Source organism: Echeneis naucrates, chromosome 5 (genome assembly GCF_900963305.1).
Source record: "Echeneis naucrates chromosome 5, fEcheNa1.1, whole genome shotgun sequence".
Classification (NCBI taxonomy): Eukaryota; Metazoa; Chordata; class Actinopteri; order Carangiformes; family Echeneidae; genus Echeneis; species Echeneis naucrates.
The window spans coordinates 10854612-10874359 of NC_042515.1; the positions used below are offsets into that span (position 1 = coordinate 10854612).

Genomic DNA, 19748 nt, shown 5'->3' on the forward strand with positions numbered 1-19748 from the left:
TTTCCCTCTTGATCTTGGTTGATTTTTTTTTTTTTTTTTTTGATTTATGCTAAACGAAATGTTCAGGTTTGACTGGATATTTTCAGTCTGTGTATTTTACAGTGACATCATGAAAGGGACACTGTAAACCAGCCTACCTGTGCTGGTCTTAATCTTTATGTTTTGGTCTCATGCCTGCACATTCACCTGACGTGACTCCATGAGCAGTCCAGCATTGTGTCCCTGGAATGTGTGTTCATTGTGGTTCAAACATTTCCATCCGTATTTATCAGTTTGTCCAAAGTCAGGACCAGACGTTTTTAACAAAGCTAACAATACATTTAAATATGCCAATATCCAATAAAAAACTGTTTTAAATTTCAGCATTATTTGAAAATACGCTTGCTCCTTCACTGCTCCTTGCTTCTGATTACCATATTTACCGTGCATGGTGAGGTACATTTGCCCGCAACGACAGCGGCCTTGTAGACGGTGCTTTGACAAACCTCATTTGATATTTCTGTCCATACTTGTGGCTCCCGGGATTATATCTAAAACAGCGTGGGTTGGCAGATAAGAGCAGGAAGGGAGTGAAGTTCAGCTCTGATCGCTCTACAGTCTGACCTCACCATGATTTCTGCTGGAGCTGAACTTTTTCCTCCTCTCTCTGGGGAACTTCCCAACCCACCCTCACCCCCCCGGACCTCTCTTTGGGAACCCCGGAACCAGACTGGCTCCTGTCTGATGCCCGTCTCCTTCCCTCCCTCTCTCCCTTCCCTCCCTGAAGTGGGTGAGCTTTTCGGGGCGGGGTCCGCGCTTTCTAACCCTCCTACCCTCGTTCTTCCTTGAAACATGCTTTAATAGAGAAAGTATGCAATGCATACTGCTCTGCTAAAAAAAAAAAAAACACAAACAAACAAATAAACAAAAAAAAAAAAAAAACATTATACTGCAACTGGGGTATTCGTGACTGGACGTCTGCGGGGTGGGGGGGGAATCACACACATTTCCGATTAGAGGAGGAGGGAGACACACACACACACACACACACACACACACAGAGAGAGAGAGATTACCGTTTCACTCCAACCAATGAGACGGTCGATATACTCAGATTTTCATAGTTGTGCAGGAGCTCAAGTGAACCGACTGTGTGAACTTCCAGGTGCAGACCGACTCAAGGTAAGTCCGGCAGCCTGCGCGCTCATTGTGCTGCGTGCATGAGCAGGATTACAGCCTCAACATGGAGCCTGTAACCTGGATGTATATGCATGCATGCATGTATGTTGTGTGGCTGCTTTGGAGGACACACACAGCGTTTGCACCTGTGTTGCCTGCCTTTTGTCGCGGCTGCTGGAGTTTGTATTGATATTATTTTTGCAGCTCTTTTGCAGCTGGCACTCGGTCCATCCATTTTCGGCGGCGGACCTGTTGTTATCACTCCATAAAGCCAACACATTTGAGGATCGATTGCGCAAGTGATGGAGGCAGGGGGATGTTGTGTTAGGGAGCTTTTTTAACTCTCGCTGGCTTCATCCGATCTGCCCCAGTCGGGTGTGCCAGCTAACTTTGAGCCCGGAGCCCCCCTGCCAGCTCCGGCTCCGCCGCTTCGCCTCGGCGGAGCGTTAAAGTCTGCAGAAAAAGACGGTGTTTTCGTGCTTGCAATTGCCGCCCATATGAAAAAAAAAGTACATTCAGTCCCGTACTGGACTGCCAAACACAGACTGGTCTGCTGCTGCTGCTGCTGCTGCTGCAGGAGAAGAAGTGCAAAGACGCTTGATTGTGTTGTGCACCGAAAAGCGACCGGACGACGTCGTGCGTCTGTTTTGACTTTAAAATCGTTAAACTAGAGGACGCGGATTTCTCAAATGACTTCGACTTCCTGCTCGAGTGCGGCCGTCCTGATAGGCAGCTTCGGCAATTAGTGTTTGGCACAATCCCTCTCAGAGCCAGGCGACACGGTTCGCTGCCAGCCCGGATGGACATGCTCGGTTTCTCCTATTCTGTGCAAAGTCCATGAATTAGTGTGGACCAAGTAAACTTTATAAAAAGGATCCATACTGCTAACATTTGGGGTGTGATAACTTCCCTACAGTGTCACAGATCTCGAACTATCTGATTCATCAATTAGTCCACCTACAGAAAAGCATTCTGATTGTCAAATACTCGTTTTAGTCATTATTTACATATAAAATGTCAACTATTCCCTTCTGTGGGATTCTTAAATGTAAGAACTGGCCAATTTTATGCATGTTACGTGAAAGTTTAGTGACTTTCTTTGAGTTTTTGGTGTGTAGTAAGATATAATCAGTAATTTAAAGACATTATTTGTTGTTGTCTACATTTTATGGACTAGATGTCTGTCTGCTGTTGACAGATGAATGAGTTATTTGTCCATTAAGAACATGTTTTTAAGTGTTTATTACTGTATTTGTCCTGCAAATAAATTTAACAGCAGATTAGAAATTAGATACAAGTCAAATCCTCTAAAATGAGAGGCCAGTACAGCTTAAAACTTCATTTGAATCCCTAACTGATCAGACTTGTTGCAGTTTCATTTTCTGTCAGTGGACTAACTGACTAATTGCTGCTTCAGTAGAGTTGACTAAAGGCCGCAGAACTGGAGCTCACAGCGCTGTGATTCTTTCTGTCCACATTTTGCATGCAGTTGTATTTGTGTGGCAAAAGATTTAGAGTAACAGATGTCGTGGCATCAGCACACATCCCACCACCACATGCACGACTCCATTGAGAAATACCTCACAGAGGGCAGATGGAAAGACAGTGTAAAATACAGTGGATGCAGCGTTTGGATGGTAGATTGAGTTGTGAATATCTGTGCTACTTTTAGTCGCTCCACACCACTCTCATGTTTCCCCACATTTGCCAGACCCCTGACTGTGTGCCGATGAGCCCAGTGCCAAGGCTTATGCATAAGCAGTTCCCACGCTTGCTCCTGGAAAAGGGTCCAGTGAGGCTCTCAGTGATCTTCCTAATGATACATAAAGCACTGGTCAGAACTCACCGTGGTAATGATGCAAAAAGGAAAATATTTAAAGCTGTACTACATATCCAGTCGCCCTCACTTTGTCAAAGGTGATTGCCAGTCATGCTTTCCAGAGGTTTATTATTTTTTTTCTCTTTTCTCCTCTTCTCCATCTCCAGCTCCTGATACTCAGGTCTTCTCTTCTTTAAGCCCTAGAGGCCGCTCCTCCAGGCTTTGATGCCCACACTCTTTAAAGCAGGTGGACAGACGCAGGCATGAGTCACAGTGGGACCAAAGAGCCGTCTCCCCAGCCAAGCGCTGCCCAGTCACCTCCTGAGCCTCCACACAGGGGGAGGGGTCGGCCACGGAAACAGCAACAGGTGAGGGCTTGAGTCTTGTGACTTCAGATGAATCCTCTCAGCCCTGTCCCTCAAATTAAACTATGTAAAAATCTCATCAAATGTTACAGAAATTCTGAAAATCAATCTCCAATCTCCTCCTTTTTTTTTTTTTTTTTTTATAGCTCGCACAGTTTCTTCACTGGTAGTCTCTGTATGCTATCTCTCTCTCTACAGGAGCCAGTTGGACCACCGACCCCAAAGCGACCGAGAGGTCGACCAAAAGGCAGCAAGAATAAAGGCGCTAGAACTGCACTGAAGGTTGAAACTGACCACTCTGCTATATTAAATATTTATTTGAACTTTTATTTTGCTTGCATAACAGCACTACAGTACTAAAACCTACTATTCCAATCAAAACATTTCAGGCACTATTTATTCACTTTTGATAAATCCCAAGAAATAAATATAAAATAATATAAAATCGTGTAGTTAATTTTATTACATCTTTGCACTTTAACTTACAACTGATGGAAGCGCTGTCCGTATGTTGAGAATATACTGTATATAAGCTCAACAGATTTATCTTTCACGTGCACTGAAGAGCTTTTCGAGTAATGTGTAATAAGTAGATTGATGCGTTTTGGGGAGCACTGTAAGGCAGTGTGCAGGCATGCTGAGGCCAAATGTCAGCTGAAAATAGAGAAAAGACAAGCTGTTCACAGTGCTCACAGACGGAGTGGTCAGTGCAAAGACAGCTATTATTATTCTGACCAATGAAAGACTATGAATACTGCCACTATAAGACTATTAAAACCTATTCTGAGAAAATCATTTATTCAGATACTGAACTTTGCAGCTTTGAAAAATCTTGTACTTTACTAAAATGCTTCTTTATTCTTTTGTTTCACTTTTCAAAGAGAAACATCCTGTGCAATTATCAAAATGTCTATATAGTTTTAATCAAGAAACTGCTCATTTTCTTAATTTAGTTAGTATTTAGTAGCATTTAGTCTACAAGATCCCAGAAAACAATCCAAAAATCCAGGTTGACACCAACCACCAGGTCAAAATTCAGCGATTTTCAATCTAATATCCAAACACCAAATATATGCATATGTATTTACATTTGGAGTATTGCTTTAAAAATGATTTGGACAACAATTTTGTTGCAAAGTATGAAAATAACTGAAAAGAAGAGATTCTTCATTTCACTGATGAATCATAGCTTATGGGACGTGCAGAAGCCTCATTATCAGCAACAATGAGTTATACATGGGCATAAAAATTATTGGTCAGAATAAAATAGTAAAGTGTTACACTAAAGATGCACTATATTTTTGCGAAATCCATCTTAATGTTCAGGTCTGAAGTCTGATTTGAATATCTCTGTTCTCTCTGTTTATGCTGGCAGCTTTCCATTCAAATCAGGAGATTGGCATGAAGCGTGTCTGCGCACAATATGTGTAACATATTGTAGATGAAGAATGCCGCCCTGTAAATCAAATGGTTTTCAGTTTGTCTGAGACTTACAAGAAAAAGTGTCTTTTCACAGCTAGTTTTAGAGAAACGTTAAACATGTCAATCACCCAAAACTCATTATGTGTGTCTTTCAGAGATGGGAAACCACGCATTTCTCAGGAGAGGAAAAACAGAATATGTTGAATGTGCCAGAAATCTTAAAATGTGGATGTTTTACACTTAGAAAGTTCCTCAACTATGTTCAGATAAGTTCAGCGTAGAAGCTGCTGCATCCACAGGATCCTATTCATTTCCCCAAACGTATTAACACATACATGACCCACTCTTTTAACCCTTCATCTATTCCTTTTCAGAAAGAGCCCACTGGGGAGAGACGACCACGTGGGCGACCGAGGAAATGGGTATGGCGCAATCACTGATGCTCGTGGACATCTTCATCATGAGTTAAATATAAAAACATAATACGTATACAACCATACAAAAGGGAGTCTGTGCACACTGAAGCCAATAATTCAGTCATTTTGCTGCCTTTTTCTCTCCACAGCCCCAGAAAGTGGTACAAGAAGTAGCTAAAGAGCAGCAGGTGAGGAAAGTGAAATCTTTAAAAGGGAGAAGGGTGGTGTAGTTTTGTTTTGATGCAGCATATTAACTAACAGGTTTCCTCAACTCAACTGAAAAATAACTGTTTTGCATTAAAATGTGTAAGGCAAGGTCAGTGTTTAAGAGATACAGTGAAATATTAACGTTTACAGCCACGCTAAATTAAATAAAGCATATATCTAATATTAATAAACTAACAACAAAGATATTTACAAAAGAATTAAAGTTTAGAATTTGTGTGTGCGGTGTAATGCGCCTTCCAAGTAGATAGTAGTTTTAAAAAATTGTCACCTCATGCCATTTAAAAAAATATATATATATATATATATATGTTATTATATGCATTTGAAGTCACTTTGAGAGTGGCGACCGTGGAGGAATGTGACTTCTGCAGAAATCTCATTTTGTGTCATATGTCTAACTTTTGACTAATGTTGATCTGCACAGTTGATCTCATTTTATGAGACATTCATGAGAATCATTAGCTTGTGTGAAGCACAGGGGTTTTGGTCAAAGTCTACTTTCACAGATGTAAATGCAGGGTGGATAATCTAAATCAGCTCTCATAATAATATAATACAATTTTGCAGCAATACTATGAAGCTAAAACTTCAATAAAGACTTCATTTATTTCAGAATAATGTGAATGGGGAGCAAGGAGAGTTTGTGTGTATTTGTCTTTTCTCTAGTGCAGCTTAATTGGGAAAAAAAAAAATCATACTTAGATATTTAAGCCTCTTCAAAATGTCTACTAAGAAGTCCAACAAATGGAAAAAGTTTCTTTCCTCTTGATTTCAAACTCTGACCTGCATGTTATTCTGTAGCTTATGTTCATTCTGACATTTTGAAATAACCATATTCTTTAATTTAGCATTTTTACCCCTTATATTTCTTAAGAAACACCTTTTAGACTTCCTGAGTTTTCAGTGAATTTGCATTAAATGTGTGACAAATAAGTACTCTGAACATTGAATGTAAACTATAAAATTGTAGGTCTAAAAAGCCAACAATTAAAGCACCAGCAGCGAGTGTTTTATCTGAAACGACTTCATGAGTATGCAACAAATTCTTGGAAACGCACAGGCAGCAGTGTTGAATTCCCCAGATACACCTCCAAACATCCTTTTGTGACACTAAGTGTTGGTGAATAGGTGCACCCAGTGTTTCTCAGAAAGTTATCCATCTTCTTCATTTTTCAAACAAAAAAAATCACTCGACAGTTGTGCACCAAAGCGGGCCAATTCTCTTGATGCCCCTCGTGTGCCTTATCGCATCCTCTCCACCGAGCAGTTTGTCAAAGAGGTTTAGATGCTTCATTCAAGCACTGAAACCGTTGAGACAGACTCCCTTTCTCAGATGCATGCACACGAAGGGGAAGAGTGAGCCAATGTAGCGAGGGGAAACCTGATCTAACTGCTCTCTTCCTCTGTCTTCTTGGTTTCCTGACTTAACTGTCGTCTTACTCACATTTCTAGGTCTGACAGCTGGACCTACTTCCCCACACGCAATCGCACAATTAATTTTCACACACTCATTCTTGTATTCTGGTATTTTCTACTCCTGATTCATTACCTGCACATAATGAGTCACTAGCTTTGATCAAACAATGACAGACAAACTGGTTTTGCTCCTTTTGTCTGTTCCAGGGTCCTTCAGAAGAAGCTGGGGAGGGGCCCTCACAGCCCTCATCATCTCAGGTTCCAGCACAGGAGGGAGGGGAGTAGATAGGATACCTCTCTACCTACCTCAAGGTTTGGCCTCAAACAAACGGGAGTACAATCTGACTCCTACCTGTCATGAGGATTCAGGAACACACACACACACACACACACACACACACACACACACACTCATACATGCACACACATTACACTAAATCATTGTGGAAAGTGGCTTCTCAAACGAAATATTCAACCCCAGGTTTGTTGGTTTGCTATATAAGTTTGGTGAACATCTCTATTTTATAATGGAAGAGTTGGATGGGGCTTTTTTTTTTTTTTTTTTTTTTTTTTTAAGTGAAATGGTTTTCATGTTTAGGTAAAATATGCTTTAAAGCTGCTTGAAAACTGAGAAGCATATTTCTCAAATTGTTGGGTTATTCCTTTAGGGATGCCTGTTTTCCTGAACCCCCTGGTGTGTGCGTGTGTGTGCATGCATGCATGAGTGTGTGTCAGTGCTGGTTTTGTGAAGCAGGGACAGGTTTACACGCTGACAGGGGAAGGGGACACAGGGGGTAAAGGGGAAAGAAAAGGAACCAAACTGATCCGTTTCACTGAAACATTTTTGACTCGAGTGTTATGAATCGTCATGTAAAATGGGAGTAAGATGGTGACATTTTTAGAAATGTTATAGTATAAACATAGTGCGCTGATGTCATTATTATGAAAGTAGATGTGAAAGGTTTTACTCCACAATGAAATGTTCAAGACTTTGGAGGGATAAATGTCGTGTTAGTGTGTGTATTGTGTATTGATTAGAAAAAAAGAAAAGAAAAAAAAAAAAAAGCTCAAATGTCAGCGTAAGTGAAGGTAGTAACATTAACAATAACCTCAGTGAAATGCAGTTTTTGTTTTTTGTCTTTCCAATCAGCAACTAAAAAAAAAAAGAAATCATCCAAAGCTTTAAATGGATATCTCACTATGGAAACAACCTTTCACATGTACTAGTCAGCAACAGTGTTGGCAAGTCATTTTTCCACACTCAGGAGTTAACTATTGCAGTGCTTTTACATCATATTGAAACCTCAGGTACAAAACTATTCAGGAACATGTTGTCAGTCTACTCAGTAATAATTATTGTGCTGTGTTTGTTTGTGCATTTCTGATCTGTATTTGACATTACCAGTATGCCTTGACACAAAGACCTCATGTAAACCTCAGTTACCCTCAGTATCTCATCTCTCATTCTACCTCAGTAACACAAAAGACAAGATCTCCAACAAAGTAATTCCCCACTCCATCAGCAGTGACACGCACACTGTAACCACACACACAGAGACACACAGACATACAGCACAGACAGGCAAAGGGCTTTCAGGAATCTTCACAAACAAACACGCATACATTACACACCAATAGAGGAATTTTAGCAACAGTGCATAAGTAAGAGCATCTGTGTCTGTTCTTTTAAAAACTGTATTTGTTAAAGGCTGAAGTGAGACTTGATTTGTCCTCCTGGGAAATAAACTGCAGCCAACAGTTTACAACAACTTAATGAAATACTTTCTTTTTAGGGCGTAGCTCCATATTAATTTTTTTTGTTTGTTTTGTTTTTTTTTTTTGTTTTTTTTTTATGTTTGGTTTTTCGGTCTGATACTCCTTTCTCATTTTTACCACATTGTGTATTTTCAGATTCATACACTGTAAATTGTACATGCAACTCTGTGCTTAACAAGAATTGAAAGGGCAGCAAATAACCACAAAGTGTTGAAAGACATGACGATAGCAAAAAACAACAGAACACCATCAATATAGTAACCTTATTAAACTTGCCAAATAAAGAATAGCATATATAAAAATACTGTATTAATTCATTAATACTCAACGATGCATCAGTGACCCTGTCATCACCTGAAAGTTCTCCCTTCCTTTCTTATTCAACAATGGCCACTGGCCACAATGTGACAGTGATAGCTAAAATATAGCATGACTGTAGGACAAGTAGAATGTTGTTATAAAGACAGCTAACATTAGCCACCATAAGTTACTGGTCACATCAGACCAAGCGAGACTGTAATCACCCAACTGTATTGAATTCAGGAGGTGTTTTACTGCTTATTAATTCAACTTTTCATTTGTGGGTTTTTTTTGTTGTTGTTGTTGTTGTGGGGTTTGGGGGGGTTTTGTTTGCTTGTGTTTTCTCTAGCAAATTTCACATAGTCCTGCTTTAAAAGGCCTGCTCATCCGAAAAAGACAGTATTTTCTCACTAACTCTCTGGTGGTATCTAACCGTGTAGACAGTTTTTTTGTGTGTGTGTAATTTGGTCAGGTTTGAAGACACCTGATTTTTGCAAGTTCACACAATAAGAAGGTTGCGGGTTCAGTTCCCAGCCTGGGGCCTTTCTGTGGGGAGTTTTCATGTTCTCCCCGTGCCTGTGTGGGTTTCCTCCCACTGTCCAAAGACATGTTTGGGTTAACTGGTGACTCTAAATTGTCCATAGGTCTGAGTGTCAGTGAGACTGGTTGTTGGTCTCTGTCTGTCTCTGTGTGTTGGCCCGGTGATGGACTGGTGACCTGTCCAGGGTGAACCCCACCCTCACCCAATGAGAGCTGGGATTGGCTCCAGCACCCCCTGCAACCTGGAAACGGATGAGTGGTTGAAGATGAATGAATGAAAGAATGAATGATTCTTTTTGTGACGCCCCAAATATCACCCTGAAAAGTGGACATTTATATGTGGTCTCTCGATTGTGCCACAGGTGCTATAAAAGCTACCTGCAGGATTAGATATCACTAGAGAACTAAAGAGTGCTCTAATGTAGAGTGTAAGCATTTTATGTCATTTTGGAGAAACCGCACTTTTAGGCTAACAGATGAAAAAGGTGTTTATTTTATCTTTAATAAATCAGTAATAACCTAGCATTTATTCAGAATTTAGGACTCTAACAACTAGTCACATAGAGTAATTATGGAATTGTGGAAAATTTTTCCATGGCTTACCAAATAGCTTTGTTTTCAAATCAAAGGTGAAGAGGGTTGCAGCTTCTTGTCTCTTTTGAGATTGTGTTGGTCACTGAGGTGTACCAACATCTAAACTGAAAGACAAATGCAAAAACCTAATCTTACTAAAACTGTCCCTGTGTAATCATGCTTGGTAGACATTTCTCCAGCATGAACTACAGATCACTTAATATTTGTTAATTATAATTATGACTTGAATATCACCCATCACTTACTGTATATATCAAGTGTTTCTTCACTAAACTTGTGTATTTTTTTTTTATCACTGATGATTCATTATATCCTAATAACTTTGTGTATTTCATCGTTGTTTACTAAATTGATGCCAGAAGTGCTCAGTCCATTTACAGACATTTGTGTTTTCTTGTTCAACGGCATTGACCTTTACACTCTTTTTGCCCTCTGGACTACCTCTGAAATCAAAGAAGCCTGCGTCATCGCTGAGGAAAATTATTCATTAGACCTGTAAGCGATGTGGATGAAATCTTGAACTAAGTGTCAAACTAGTGCTGTCGTAGTCCACTCAGCTCATCTCACTACATTCATGTCATCGTAAATGAATGGAAATCAACCTGAAGGGTACCTCTTAATTTAACTAAAACTGAGTCAACGTTTGTTATTTTACACAAGATGTGTCTGGATATTTACCCTCTACATGGGCACAATGTTTAAATGTGATTGAACTGGTATGCTTACATACAGTACTTGATCCATTTTCAACTCTTGAAATGTAATTTGAGAAATCATATTTGATGCCTTACTTTTAACCATTTTGTAGATACATTATGTGTCCTCATCCACTTCATTAATAGAACTCACAAACCTGTGATATATATTTTGTTATGATTCGTTACCATGTGATTTATATTATTCTGCGTCTTTATCGCCTATCAATAAAATATCCCACTCACCAACTTTCTCGGGTCAGATTTGTCCAGCGACACACCTTTTTTTCATGGATTGGTTTAAATTTGTTTTAATGTACACGCACAATCATTACTCAATAAAGAAGAAATAAGATGGAGAGGGAGAGTTAAGGATGATAGCACATCCAGTGTTCAAGCTTGTCAGAGACCTAACACCACAAAATCAGGATAACACAAATATACACTCCTCTCATATCAAACATGGAAGTAGATATCAAAGCTCTGCAGAGCTTCACTGACAAGCTACTGAACATTTAACGACTTTAAGAAAAGTGCATCACAATGCATTTGTGCAATAAATGGTAACAGTACAAGAGATGATGTGATGCTTCCCACTATGCTCCCTTATCAAACATGCACCCTACTTTGTCTCCTTTTTTTCTCATTAAATCATGAAAATCACTCTCATTTCACATACAAAGCCAAGGTGTTAAAATCTCTTAACAATGCTCCAAATTCTCCCCGAAACAGTCCAGTTTCCATTTGTTTTCCTTCCTGAGCAGCAGTGTCAATCTTGATGAGGGCAGTCCCCCCTACAAACTGAAATAAACTAATGGAAGGAGGATTGTTAAGCGTTGAGAGCTTTGGCTACATCTGTGAAGACCAGACGACTGGGCCTCTGTGTGGTCCCCTGGGAGGTTGTGAGAGTCTAGAGAGGAGACAGGCAGCAGGAGAGATAAGACATCGACCTGTTAGTGTGTGTGTGTGTGTGTGTTTTGCCTATAGACACCTTTTTCTTCAATCTCATGGATATCAGAAATATGGGTCTGAAACTTTTAAGGTCCATTGCTAACGTTTTATGCACATTTTAACCGCATTATTGGGGTTAATTTAGGATTTCGAACACTTTTAAGATTGGAGCATGCCTTTCCAGCGGCTCTGTATTAAAACAAACAAACAAACAAACAACTCAACTGTAATATTGCTTTTTCTTTTCAGTTTAAGGTGCCACAAATGATATAAGATTAAGATAAGATAAAAAAAAAAAGAAAAACAAATAATAATTATGGAAATGTGTGTTTTGCTTATACATGTGACCTCTGAAATATTTAATGTGGCAGTTTTAAGTTGAGGGAGTACAGACAAAAGGATGTAAAAGAAGCTTAATGTAATTTTCAGTGAGCAGATGTCTCTTCACTGTAAGAATTTACTTTGAGACTGATTAGTAATGTAAGAAAAGGATGGTTTTAGTGTCCAAAATGAACTATGAAAATGGAAATTTCTAGATTTTCATTTGAGATAAGGAAATGGCGGAAGTAGGAAAGAATGTGGATTGTGGGGGAAAAGGAGGTTTAGAGAGGTGGTTCAAAAGTCACACAGGTGATACTTTACCATGATTCCCTTTTATCGTTACCCCATAGTCAAAACTTGAAGGAAAATAAGGTGAAAAAAAAAAAAAGAAATTATGACATGTCCCTTTGATAGTGCAAATGACTTCATCAGCCTAAAATAAAGAACAAATACACAGAAATACTCTGCAGCAAGAACTCTGACTTTTGCAGCGACTGAAAATAGCAATATATGTTAAATATGCAAATAGACATAATTAAATAGAAAAAACACATCAGGGGCCGCTGCTGCCTCAAAATTCAATGTCAATTTAAGATTATTAAGACAAATGAAATACGGTTATTGTGGCCTTTGTGGTCATTAAACGATTCACAAACTGTCAGTCCAGGTTCCACCAAACCTTTTCTGGCCTACCTTGGCATTGGGACCTGTAAGGCTGCCTTCCCGACCATGGTCCAGTAGTTCCTGTTCCAGCAGGTCATCTTGTTCTTCAGCCGGGTCAAAGTTATACATGGGCATGAGCTGGTGCCTCAGCTTCTCCAGCCTTTGTGACAAAGGATTAGACATGAGGAAGAATTGGGAGCTAAGTAAGGAGAAAGTGGCCTTTGGGGGCGGTAAAATATGCAAAAGATTTTGACACAGCTAGTAACCCCTGTTCAATGTGTATGTGCCCTGTTGCATCCATCAATTCATTCAACTCAATTCATTCGATTCAATTCAATGTATCATTCAACTCAGCTGACTCAACCATGATATTCATTGCTCAAAAGCACCACATTGCCAGATGTGCTTCAGTCAGTAGTATGTGTACATGTACAATGCTTACTTGTGTACATTTCCAAACAAATATTTAAAATTATCGAAACAAACAGCAGTGAACTTGGGGTTATGATTGTATTTCTTTCCTTTTTTGATAATCCTGAATTAGCCCGATTGTTGGATTAACAATTAAAGTCTTCATAAACTTACCGCTTCCGTTTCCGGATATAGAGCATCTGGGGTGGAGAGTGACAGTTATAATAAGAAAGATATATAAGTATCCGTGCCCAAGCTACATAAGCGAGTGCAATAACGTCTACAGTGTTAAAAAAAATACCTAAAAGATTAAATGAAGCACAAGGAGAAAATCAACAGGCAATATTTAAATGATTCCTTACAATTGCCACTGCTAAGCCGATGACGGTGATGATGCCAAAGGGCACGAGCACCATTCCCATTCCCGAGCCCTCCATCACTGTTTCTGGAAACGTGGTGGCGTTGAAGCTGGTCTCATTTGTTGTTATTGTAACAGTCATTACTGTCGTTCTGGAGGTGATATTGTCTCTGGCACTGGTGCCCATTGAGAGGAAGGGGATTGTGGTGGTGGTGGCAGCAGTGGAGACAAGACTCATACTTGTCTTGGCTGCAGTTACAGCCATGGTCAGGTGTAATGGTTTTCAGCTTAACGATGTGTTATTGAATCTCTGTGTGGATGTTGTTATGCCGCTCAGTCTCTAATGTGCCTCATGGTCGACACAGATGTCGTCTGTCTGGTCAGGTGTCTGCTTAGCCATTGTTGATGCTTCAGCCAGTGATTGGAAGAACAAGACCTAAAACTAACGCAAAACAGAAAGACAACGTGATTAACAAGTGGTTATTTGGCAAAAAAGAAGAAGAAGAAACTTTTACCTTGTGTGTTATATGTGATTTTATTGGATTTAATAATGGAGTTAACTGCAGCAAAAAAAAAAAAAAAAGTGGTAAAATATGATTCCTATTTTGTTTCTGACCCTGATGATTTGTGTAAATCCTTGACAAAAAAAAACATCTAACATTTTACTTTTGGCATATACCACCCTCGATTTCATTCAAACCATAGCTGACTCTGCCAGCAGGGTTGCGGTAGGTGTTTGGGGCAGGATGTGGGTAGCAAAGGCACATGAGGAAACTTGATAAAATACAGTGGAATACTAACCACTCACACTGTAATGTGCATTGCGAGGAAATGTTTTGGTAGTGTGTTCAAACGTCAAAAATCAAACTTACACCTACCCACACACACACAGGTTCCATAAATATCCACTGGATCCAGGACTCGGTGCATGTACCTCCCACCCACACACACACACACACACACACACACACACACACACACACACACTGAGCACATCCCAAGAGAGTGAAGAGCAATTTATCCTTATAAAAAAATGAATATTCTATTTGTTTTAAAGCAGTGTTACACAAGAAGGTAGTGAAAATGTGAAGAAAAAAAAAAGACACATGATCCATTCCTCTCTTCTCAGTGGATCCTTTCTGCTTGTGCTCTTAATGAGGAACATGTGCAGCTGAGGCAAACAACCAATCAAAACCAAAGGCTGTGTGTAGTCATTGCTGTTGTCCGGTTAATAACCCCTGCACACCGTAGCGACGCTGCACGCACTCATTTTTTTGTTGCAGTTAATCATTTTATGGTTTGAATGCTGTGTGTTACTGATACATTGCATTGTTATTGTTATTTTTAGTCAACATGCACTGTATCGCAGCTGTCCTGTACAAACAGCTGAACTACTAATCCTGCCAACGTGACCAGGTCCTCCCACTTGTGTCCTCTCAGATTAGGATGCAGACATACCTTAACATGTAACATGCATGAGTTCAGAGGTGAGCTGCAGCGGGCTGGGGCTAGCTAGAGAAGGGGAAAATTTCATTGGAAGAGGCGGCATTTCCTCCAGTGTCTGTCCCTCCTCCTCCTCCTCTTCTGCTTCCCCCTTTAGCAATGCAGGTACTGCACAGGCTGTTTACATTGACAAAACTGGCATTTTCTCTGAAGACAGCCTCCACACAACATTGTATCCCTGTCCCAGCAGCAACCAGGAGATCCCTTTTCCGTTCTGCGATTGCCTTCCAGAAACTACTCACCCCCTCTGTCTTGCCCTTTCTTGTATTTCACACAACAGAGGCTGTTCTTGGGATGCTGCAAAGAGAGATCAGTGCGGCAGGCTCCCTCCCCCCTCTCTCTGCAATTGGTCTGATGGGTTCAAGAGGACAGACGTGGTTGGCTCCCTGAGCTGTCTATTTGGTTTTGCAGGGATGAGAATGGGATTTAATGGCTCTGCACACCATATGCTGTCAGACCCATGTGAATGACTGCATCCGGGTAGCAGGTCTGAGGGTTTTAACCCTATGATGTCTTTTTCTGACTCACAGTGACTTAAATTCACGCTGTCAGAAACACACAAATAGCACACAAGAATAATGGACCAATCACTTTGAAGGGCTTATTTATTTATTATTTGTGAAGGATTTCTTCAGTTATTCACAAAACATAAACACATTTTCCATAAGAATTACTTCAACAGTCTTGAGCATTAACTATTGAACGCTATCATGTTTTATTATGTAATATAATATAAATGCATATATCACTGAATCATTGAGTGAAATTTTTTTCTTTTATTGAGTCTTCAGCTCATTTTGAATAAGTTTCCGGTCATCATGGCCACAAATTCTGAAAGATTCAAAATCAGCAATAAGCAGTATGATATTTTCATTATTTATGTCATCAGCTAAGAACACATTTTTGAATATAGCTGTGTATTTGTAGATTCTTTTACATGTAAAAGTCCTGTGAATACAATGCCATAAATTATGATTAATAACATGCCATTTTCACAAGTTGTTTTTCTAAAGTACAAAACTTGGTAGCTTAAAAAGAATTCTTGAGTTAAAATAGTCCAATATTTTGCATAAATGTTCAGTTTGTGAAGAAGGCAACAAAGTTCATAATAGTAGTAAATAATGAATAGCAATATATTCATTTTCAATATCATAACATAATAGATTCATCTTGTTATTAATGAGCATCTCATTTTCTGATTCTGACAAATGGAAATTATCTCCATAAATCAGGAGAAATATTTCTAAAAATAAAAAATGGATTGGCCAAGTCAGAATGGTTATTGTATGCAAAGACATCTATGGCCGAATAACATTAAATATATTGTAAAATGATTTAATTTAATTTTACATAACATTAAATGAGCATGTACCTCCATAGTCAATTGTCCCATCTCCATCTCTATCTGCTTCCTTCATCATCTGTTCTGCTTCAATCTCATTTAGTGGTTCTCCTGCATTCATCAGTACATATCTGCAAAAAAAAAAAAAAGAAAAAAATTAAACATGCAGGAAAAGCTCAAAGCAGCACAAGTGTCTTTTTGTAATGAATGTTATTCTTACTTGAGTGTGTTCCAGTCAATATATCCCTTGGCCTCTTTATCAAATACTTTAAAAGCAGCTCGGAGCTGAGCATCCTGGTTTTTGGTTCTTTCGTGGTATAGTGCCATCAGACCCAGGAAACTGTCACAGTTGAAAATACCTTTACCTTGAATGCCACAAAAATAACGGACAGTGTGTTAGACAGACAGACAGCAAACAGAACATAAGTGCATACCAAAGAAGACATTGGGAAGCATGTATGTAGTGAAATGAAAAGTGATCAAGTTCAACCTCAGCCTTTGTCATTCGTCCATCCTAGCCAATAAAAAATCCAACCATATAATTTAAATGTACTTTGCTTAATTGTTTCCAAAGTCTTAAAATTCTTGCATTTGTATAAATATGCACAAGAATTGAGGATAGGACTAGATACAGACAAAGGAGAAAAATGAAAGATAAAAATGTAAGACAAAAGGAAATAGGAAACAGGAAATTAAGTGGCAGACTATATCCTCCAACGTAACAGACAAAGTAACTCAGATTTAGCTAAAATGTGGTAAATATGTTAAAAAGGGGCTTAATTTGACATGAAAGATATAAATAATGCGATGAAGGCAGAAAATCCCAATACAGTAGATATCAGTACATAATAAATAACATGTTCAGCAGTGGCTGGATATAAACTTTTACTCTTTTATATTTTTTCATATCATTTATCTTTACACTTGGCATGGTATGATATGTTTGGTTTTATTGGGGATCTCAATATTGGAACAACATTGAAACATTAAGAAAAAGATGTGAATTTACAATCAGTATGGGCTCTAAAGGACCCGAATTAAACAAATAACTAGGCTAAATAAAGTAAATAAGCACGCGCCCTGGTCTTTAACTGCTCAAAGAAAATCTATCAACGACTTCACAGTTATTAGATTCCAATCGTCGTTTTATTCCGAGCGTCATACATCAACCGCACACAATGAAACACTGCCATCTACTGATTAACATGGATTATTTCACCAAACACAATGCTGCAGTGTTTTATAATGTGCTCTCTTATAAAGCAGTTTGGAGGATGTTATTTTCTTGAGAAAATAAGCCTGAGCCTACTATTGAAATTTACATCCAACCCAGTCAGAATAAGTGGAAAAGATCTATCTTACTAATGGTCAGATTATAGTTATAGAAGCTAATTTAGCACTTTACCTCAAGCATTCATTATTTGTTCTGGTCAGATAAACAATCCGCTAACATCCTGAGCTCTGGGTGCAGATCAGGACACACACAGGACTTTGCTTATTGGCTTTTTGAAACAGGTATGCATGTAATTTATGTAAATTGCACCAATTTATAACAACAGTCAGTCTTTGCCATCACTAAAATCATCACTGTTAAAAGAAAGATAAATTAGCTACTTTCTGACAGAGTAACCAACACAAAAAACAATGCCATATACTTCCCTAAAGCGAATATTATGGCGTTGCTGTTGGACTTGACTACAATTTATTATGCTGGCATACGCAATAAATGCACAGTGGTGTGTGAGAAGCAGGTTCTCTATCAACTTAAAATGAGTTAATGTCCCATAAAAGTCAAAAAGCCAGATCAAAATGTTTTAGGTAGATAGATTTAGGTAGAATAATACTAATAATAGTCCTAAGTTTGCATTACAGCCATGGCAAGCTTATATTCACCATCTTTGTCCACGTCCTTGGCCATTTGGCTGAGCTCTCTCTTTGTAGGATTGATTCCCATTAAACTCATCACCCTCTCCAGCTCCTGCGTCTTCACATCTCCATTTCCCTCTTCGTCAAACATCTCGAAAACACCTTTATACTCTTTGATCTGCTCTTGTGTTAGTTTGCTGGCCTAGAAAAAAATAAGGGACTTGTGAAATTTCACATTGGTTGTTAGAAAGATTTGTACAAAAGAGTAAAGATTACCAAGTCAAATCTTCTGGGAGTGCTTCTTGGCAAATTTAATAATGTCAACTATATAAATTAAAATGTACTAACTTCTTTGTCATAAGGTACTCACCATTTGTGCTGATAGAACAAACAGATGAAGACACGCTCTGTAAGGATAGTAAGGACTGTAAGGCAGAGTGACAGGATATCTTTGCCTCATTATTTCTACACTTTTAATGTTCTTTCCCCAGAGCTTAGAAAAGCTGGCTTCAAGACCTTTTATGGCACTTAGAGGATGGACTTGCTAATCATAGATGACAAATATTTGGATGCTGATCTCAACCAACAGTTTGTAAACAGCATATTATTAAATTTGGAATTTGTCAAAATATATCATTCTTAAAGCAAGTGAACTGGAAAGGGCTAAAAACAAAAAAATAATAAATGTAAGCAGTCATATTGATTTTCTGTGACCTCAGCATCACATGTTCCACTTATGGGAGCAGCAATTAGCTTGCTGGAAGCCATTAGCAGGTGTTTGTGAACCCCCCCAGTGAATATCATGAAAGCAGACAACCAAATAAGGAGGTACTTAACTCCAAGAAGTTATTTCCAACATTGCAATGGGAACATTAAGATGCTCACATTTGTTAGCCAAGGGGAAGAGCTATGAATCTCTCTGTGCCATGAGTCTGAAATGATCCTCGGTATTGATAGAATTTGAAATGAGATTCACAGTAAACTAAAAGAAAACTCTAACAAAGAATTTTGTTTGGACTTTATGTGTACCACAGCTGATAGTAACTTTACCATTTGATAAACAATAAACAACACTTTTTTGCATTATATATATATATATATATATATTTTTTTTTTTTTTTTTTTTTTTTGCACTGCCATGATCGGCATGATCGGCAGCATGTTCACCAAATTCGAGTTTCAACTTATCAAAGGCTTGCCATAACAAAGAAGAGCAAGATTAAATCATAGTTCCAGAAAGACAGAATAAAAAAAGGATTTGCTGGTTAGGCTTACTATTTCTTGTGTCAAAAGAACTGAAAAGAGAGTTTGCTTGATACATGAAGGTCTCAATCATTGGTGCTACATTTGTTGCCAATTTAAATTCAGGCACATTAGAACTTATGTATCTGCAAAGAAAAAGGTATGATTAGGCAAAGGAATACAGACATATTGTTTTCCTTCTTGCTTCTGTATCTTTTAATATACTTGTCTTCTTTCTGCTACTAAATAAACCTTGTAGTGAAATTGTTCTTTTTTTTTTTTTTTTGCTACTACATTTTCCAAGTTCAGAAGTGCACTTTTTTGTCTTCAATAGCAAATATAACAACACACCAATATGTAAT

The 19748-nt window shown here is 38.7% G+C and overlaps 3 protein-coding genes across 4 annotated transcripts; 1 reads left to right on the forward strand and 2 right to left on the reverse strand.

Moving 5' to 3' along the window:
* The first annotated feature begins 1036 nt into the window (after nucleotides 1-1036).
* On the forward strand, nucleotides 1037-7889 carry LOC115043733 (high mobility group protein HMGI-C). Its single transcript, XM_029502412.1, has 6 exons — nucleotides 1037-1161; nucleotides 3145-3345; nucleotides 3541-3624; nucleotides 5139-5186; nucleotides 5330-5368; nucleotides 7032-7889. Exons 2-6 carry the CDS (start codon nucleotides 3241-3243, stop codon nucleotides 7107-7109), a joined length of 354 nt encoding a protein of 117 aa, XP_029358272.1. The 5' UTR covers nucleotides 1037-1161; nucleotides 3145-3240; the 3' UTR covers nucleotides 7110-7889.
* A 3206-nt stretch (nucleotides 7890-11095) lies between these two features.
* On the reverse strand, nucleotides 11096-15238 carry c5h3orf18 (chromosome 5 C3orf18 homolog). 2 transcript variants are annotated; one of them, XM_029502769.1, is made up of 5 exons: nucleotides 14892-15238; nucleotides 13438-13875; nucleotides 13250-13275; nucleotides 12695-12824; nucleotides 11096-11639 (listed from the first exon to the last, which is right to left on the reverse strand). In XM_029502769.1, exons 2-5 carry the CDS (start codon nucleotides 13696-13698, stop codon nucleotides 11559-11561), a joined length of 498 nt encoding a protein of 165 aa, XP_029358629.1. In that variant the 5' UTR covers nucleotides 13699-13875; nucleotides 14892-15238; the 3' UTR covers nucleotides 11096-11558. The 2 variants fall into 2 exon arrangements, with proteins under 2 accessions (XP_029358629.1, XP_029358630.1); XM_029502770.1 differs by lacking the exon at nucleotides 14892-15238 and adding an exon at nucleotides 14312-14420.
* A 485-nt stretch (nucleotides 15239-15723) lies between these two features.
* On the reverse strand, nucleotides 15724-19293 carry LOC115044062 (calglandulin). The gene is made up of 5 exons (XM_029502894.1): nucleotides 19279-19293; nucleotides 18172-18346; nucleotides 16499-16643; nucleotides 16309-16409; nucleotides 15724-15767 (listed from the first exon to the last, which is right to left on the reverse strand). The coding sequence occupies exons 1-5, from the start codon at nucleotides 19291-19293 to the stop codon at nucleotides 15724-15726; spliced, it is 480 nt and encodes a 159-aa protein (XP_029358754.1).
* Nucleotides 19294-19748: the final 455 nt, after the last annotated feature.

Bases quoted from the DNA above. Each gene is read 5' to 3' on its own strand.
- LOC115043733 (XM_029502412.1), top strand. From the start codon at position 3,241: ATGAGTCACAGTGGGACCAAAGAGCCGTCTCCCCAGCCAAGCGCTGCC. The intron at 3,625-5,138 runs GTTGAAACTGAC...ATTCCTTTTCAG, and splicing joins GCGCTAGAACTGCACTGAAG to AAAGAGCCCACTGGGGAGAG. The intron at 5,369-7,031 runs GTGAGGAAAGTG...TGTCTGTTCCAG, and splicing joins AAGTAGCTAAAGAGCAGCAG to GGTCCTTCAGAAGAAGCTGG.
- c5h3orf18 (XM_029502769.1), bottom strand. From the start codon at position 13,698: ATGGCTGTAACTGCAGCCAAGACAAGTATGAGTCTTGTCTCCACTGCT. The intron at 13,276-13,437 runs GTAAGGAATCAT...TCTCCACCCCAG, and splicing joins TCGGCTTAGCAGTGGCAATT to ATGCTCTATATCCGGAAACG. The intron at 11,640-12,694 runs GTAGGCCAGAAA...TCTCCTCTCTAG, and splicing joins TTACAGGTCCCAATGCCAAG to ACTCTCACAACCTCCCAGGG.
- LOC115044062 (XM_029502894.1), bottom strand. The intron at 16,644-18,171 runs GTGAATATAAGC...GTGGCATTCAAG, and splicing joins CAAGGACGTGGACAAAGATG to GTAAAGGTATTTTCAACTGT. The intron at 16,410-16,498 runs GTAAGAATAACA...TTTTTTTTGCAG, and splicing joins ATTGACTGGAACACACTCAA to ATATGTACTGATGAATGCAG.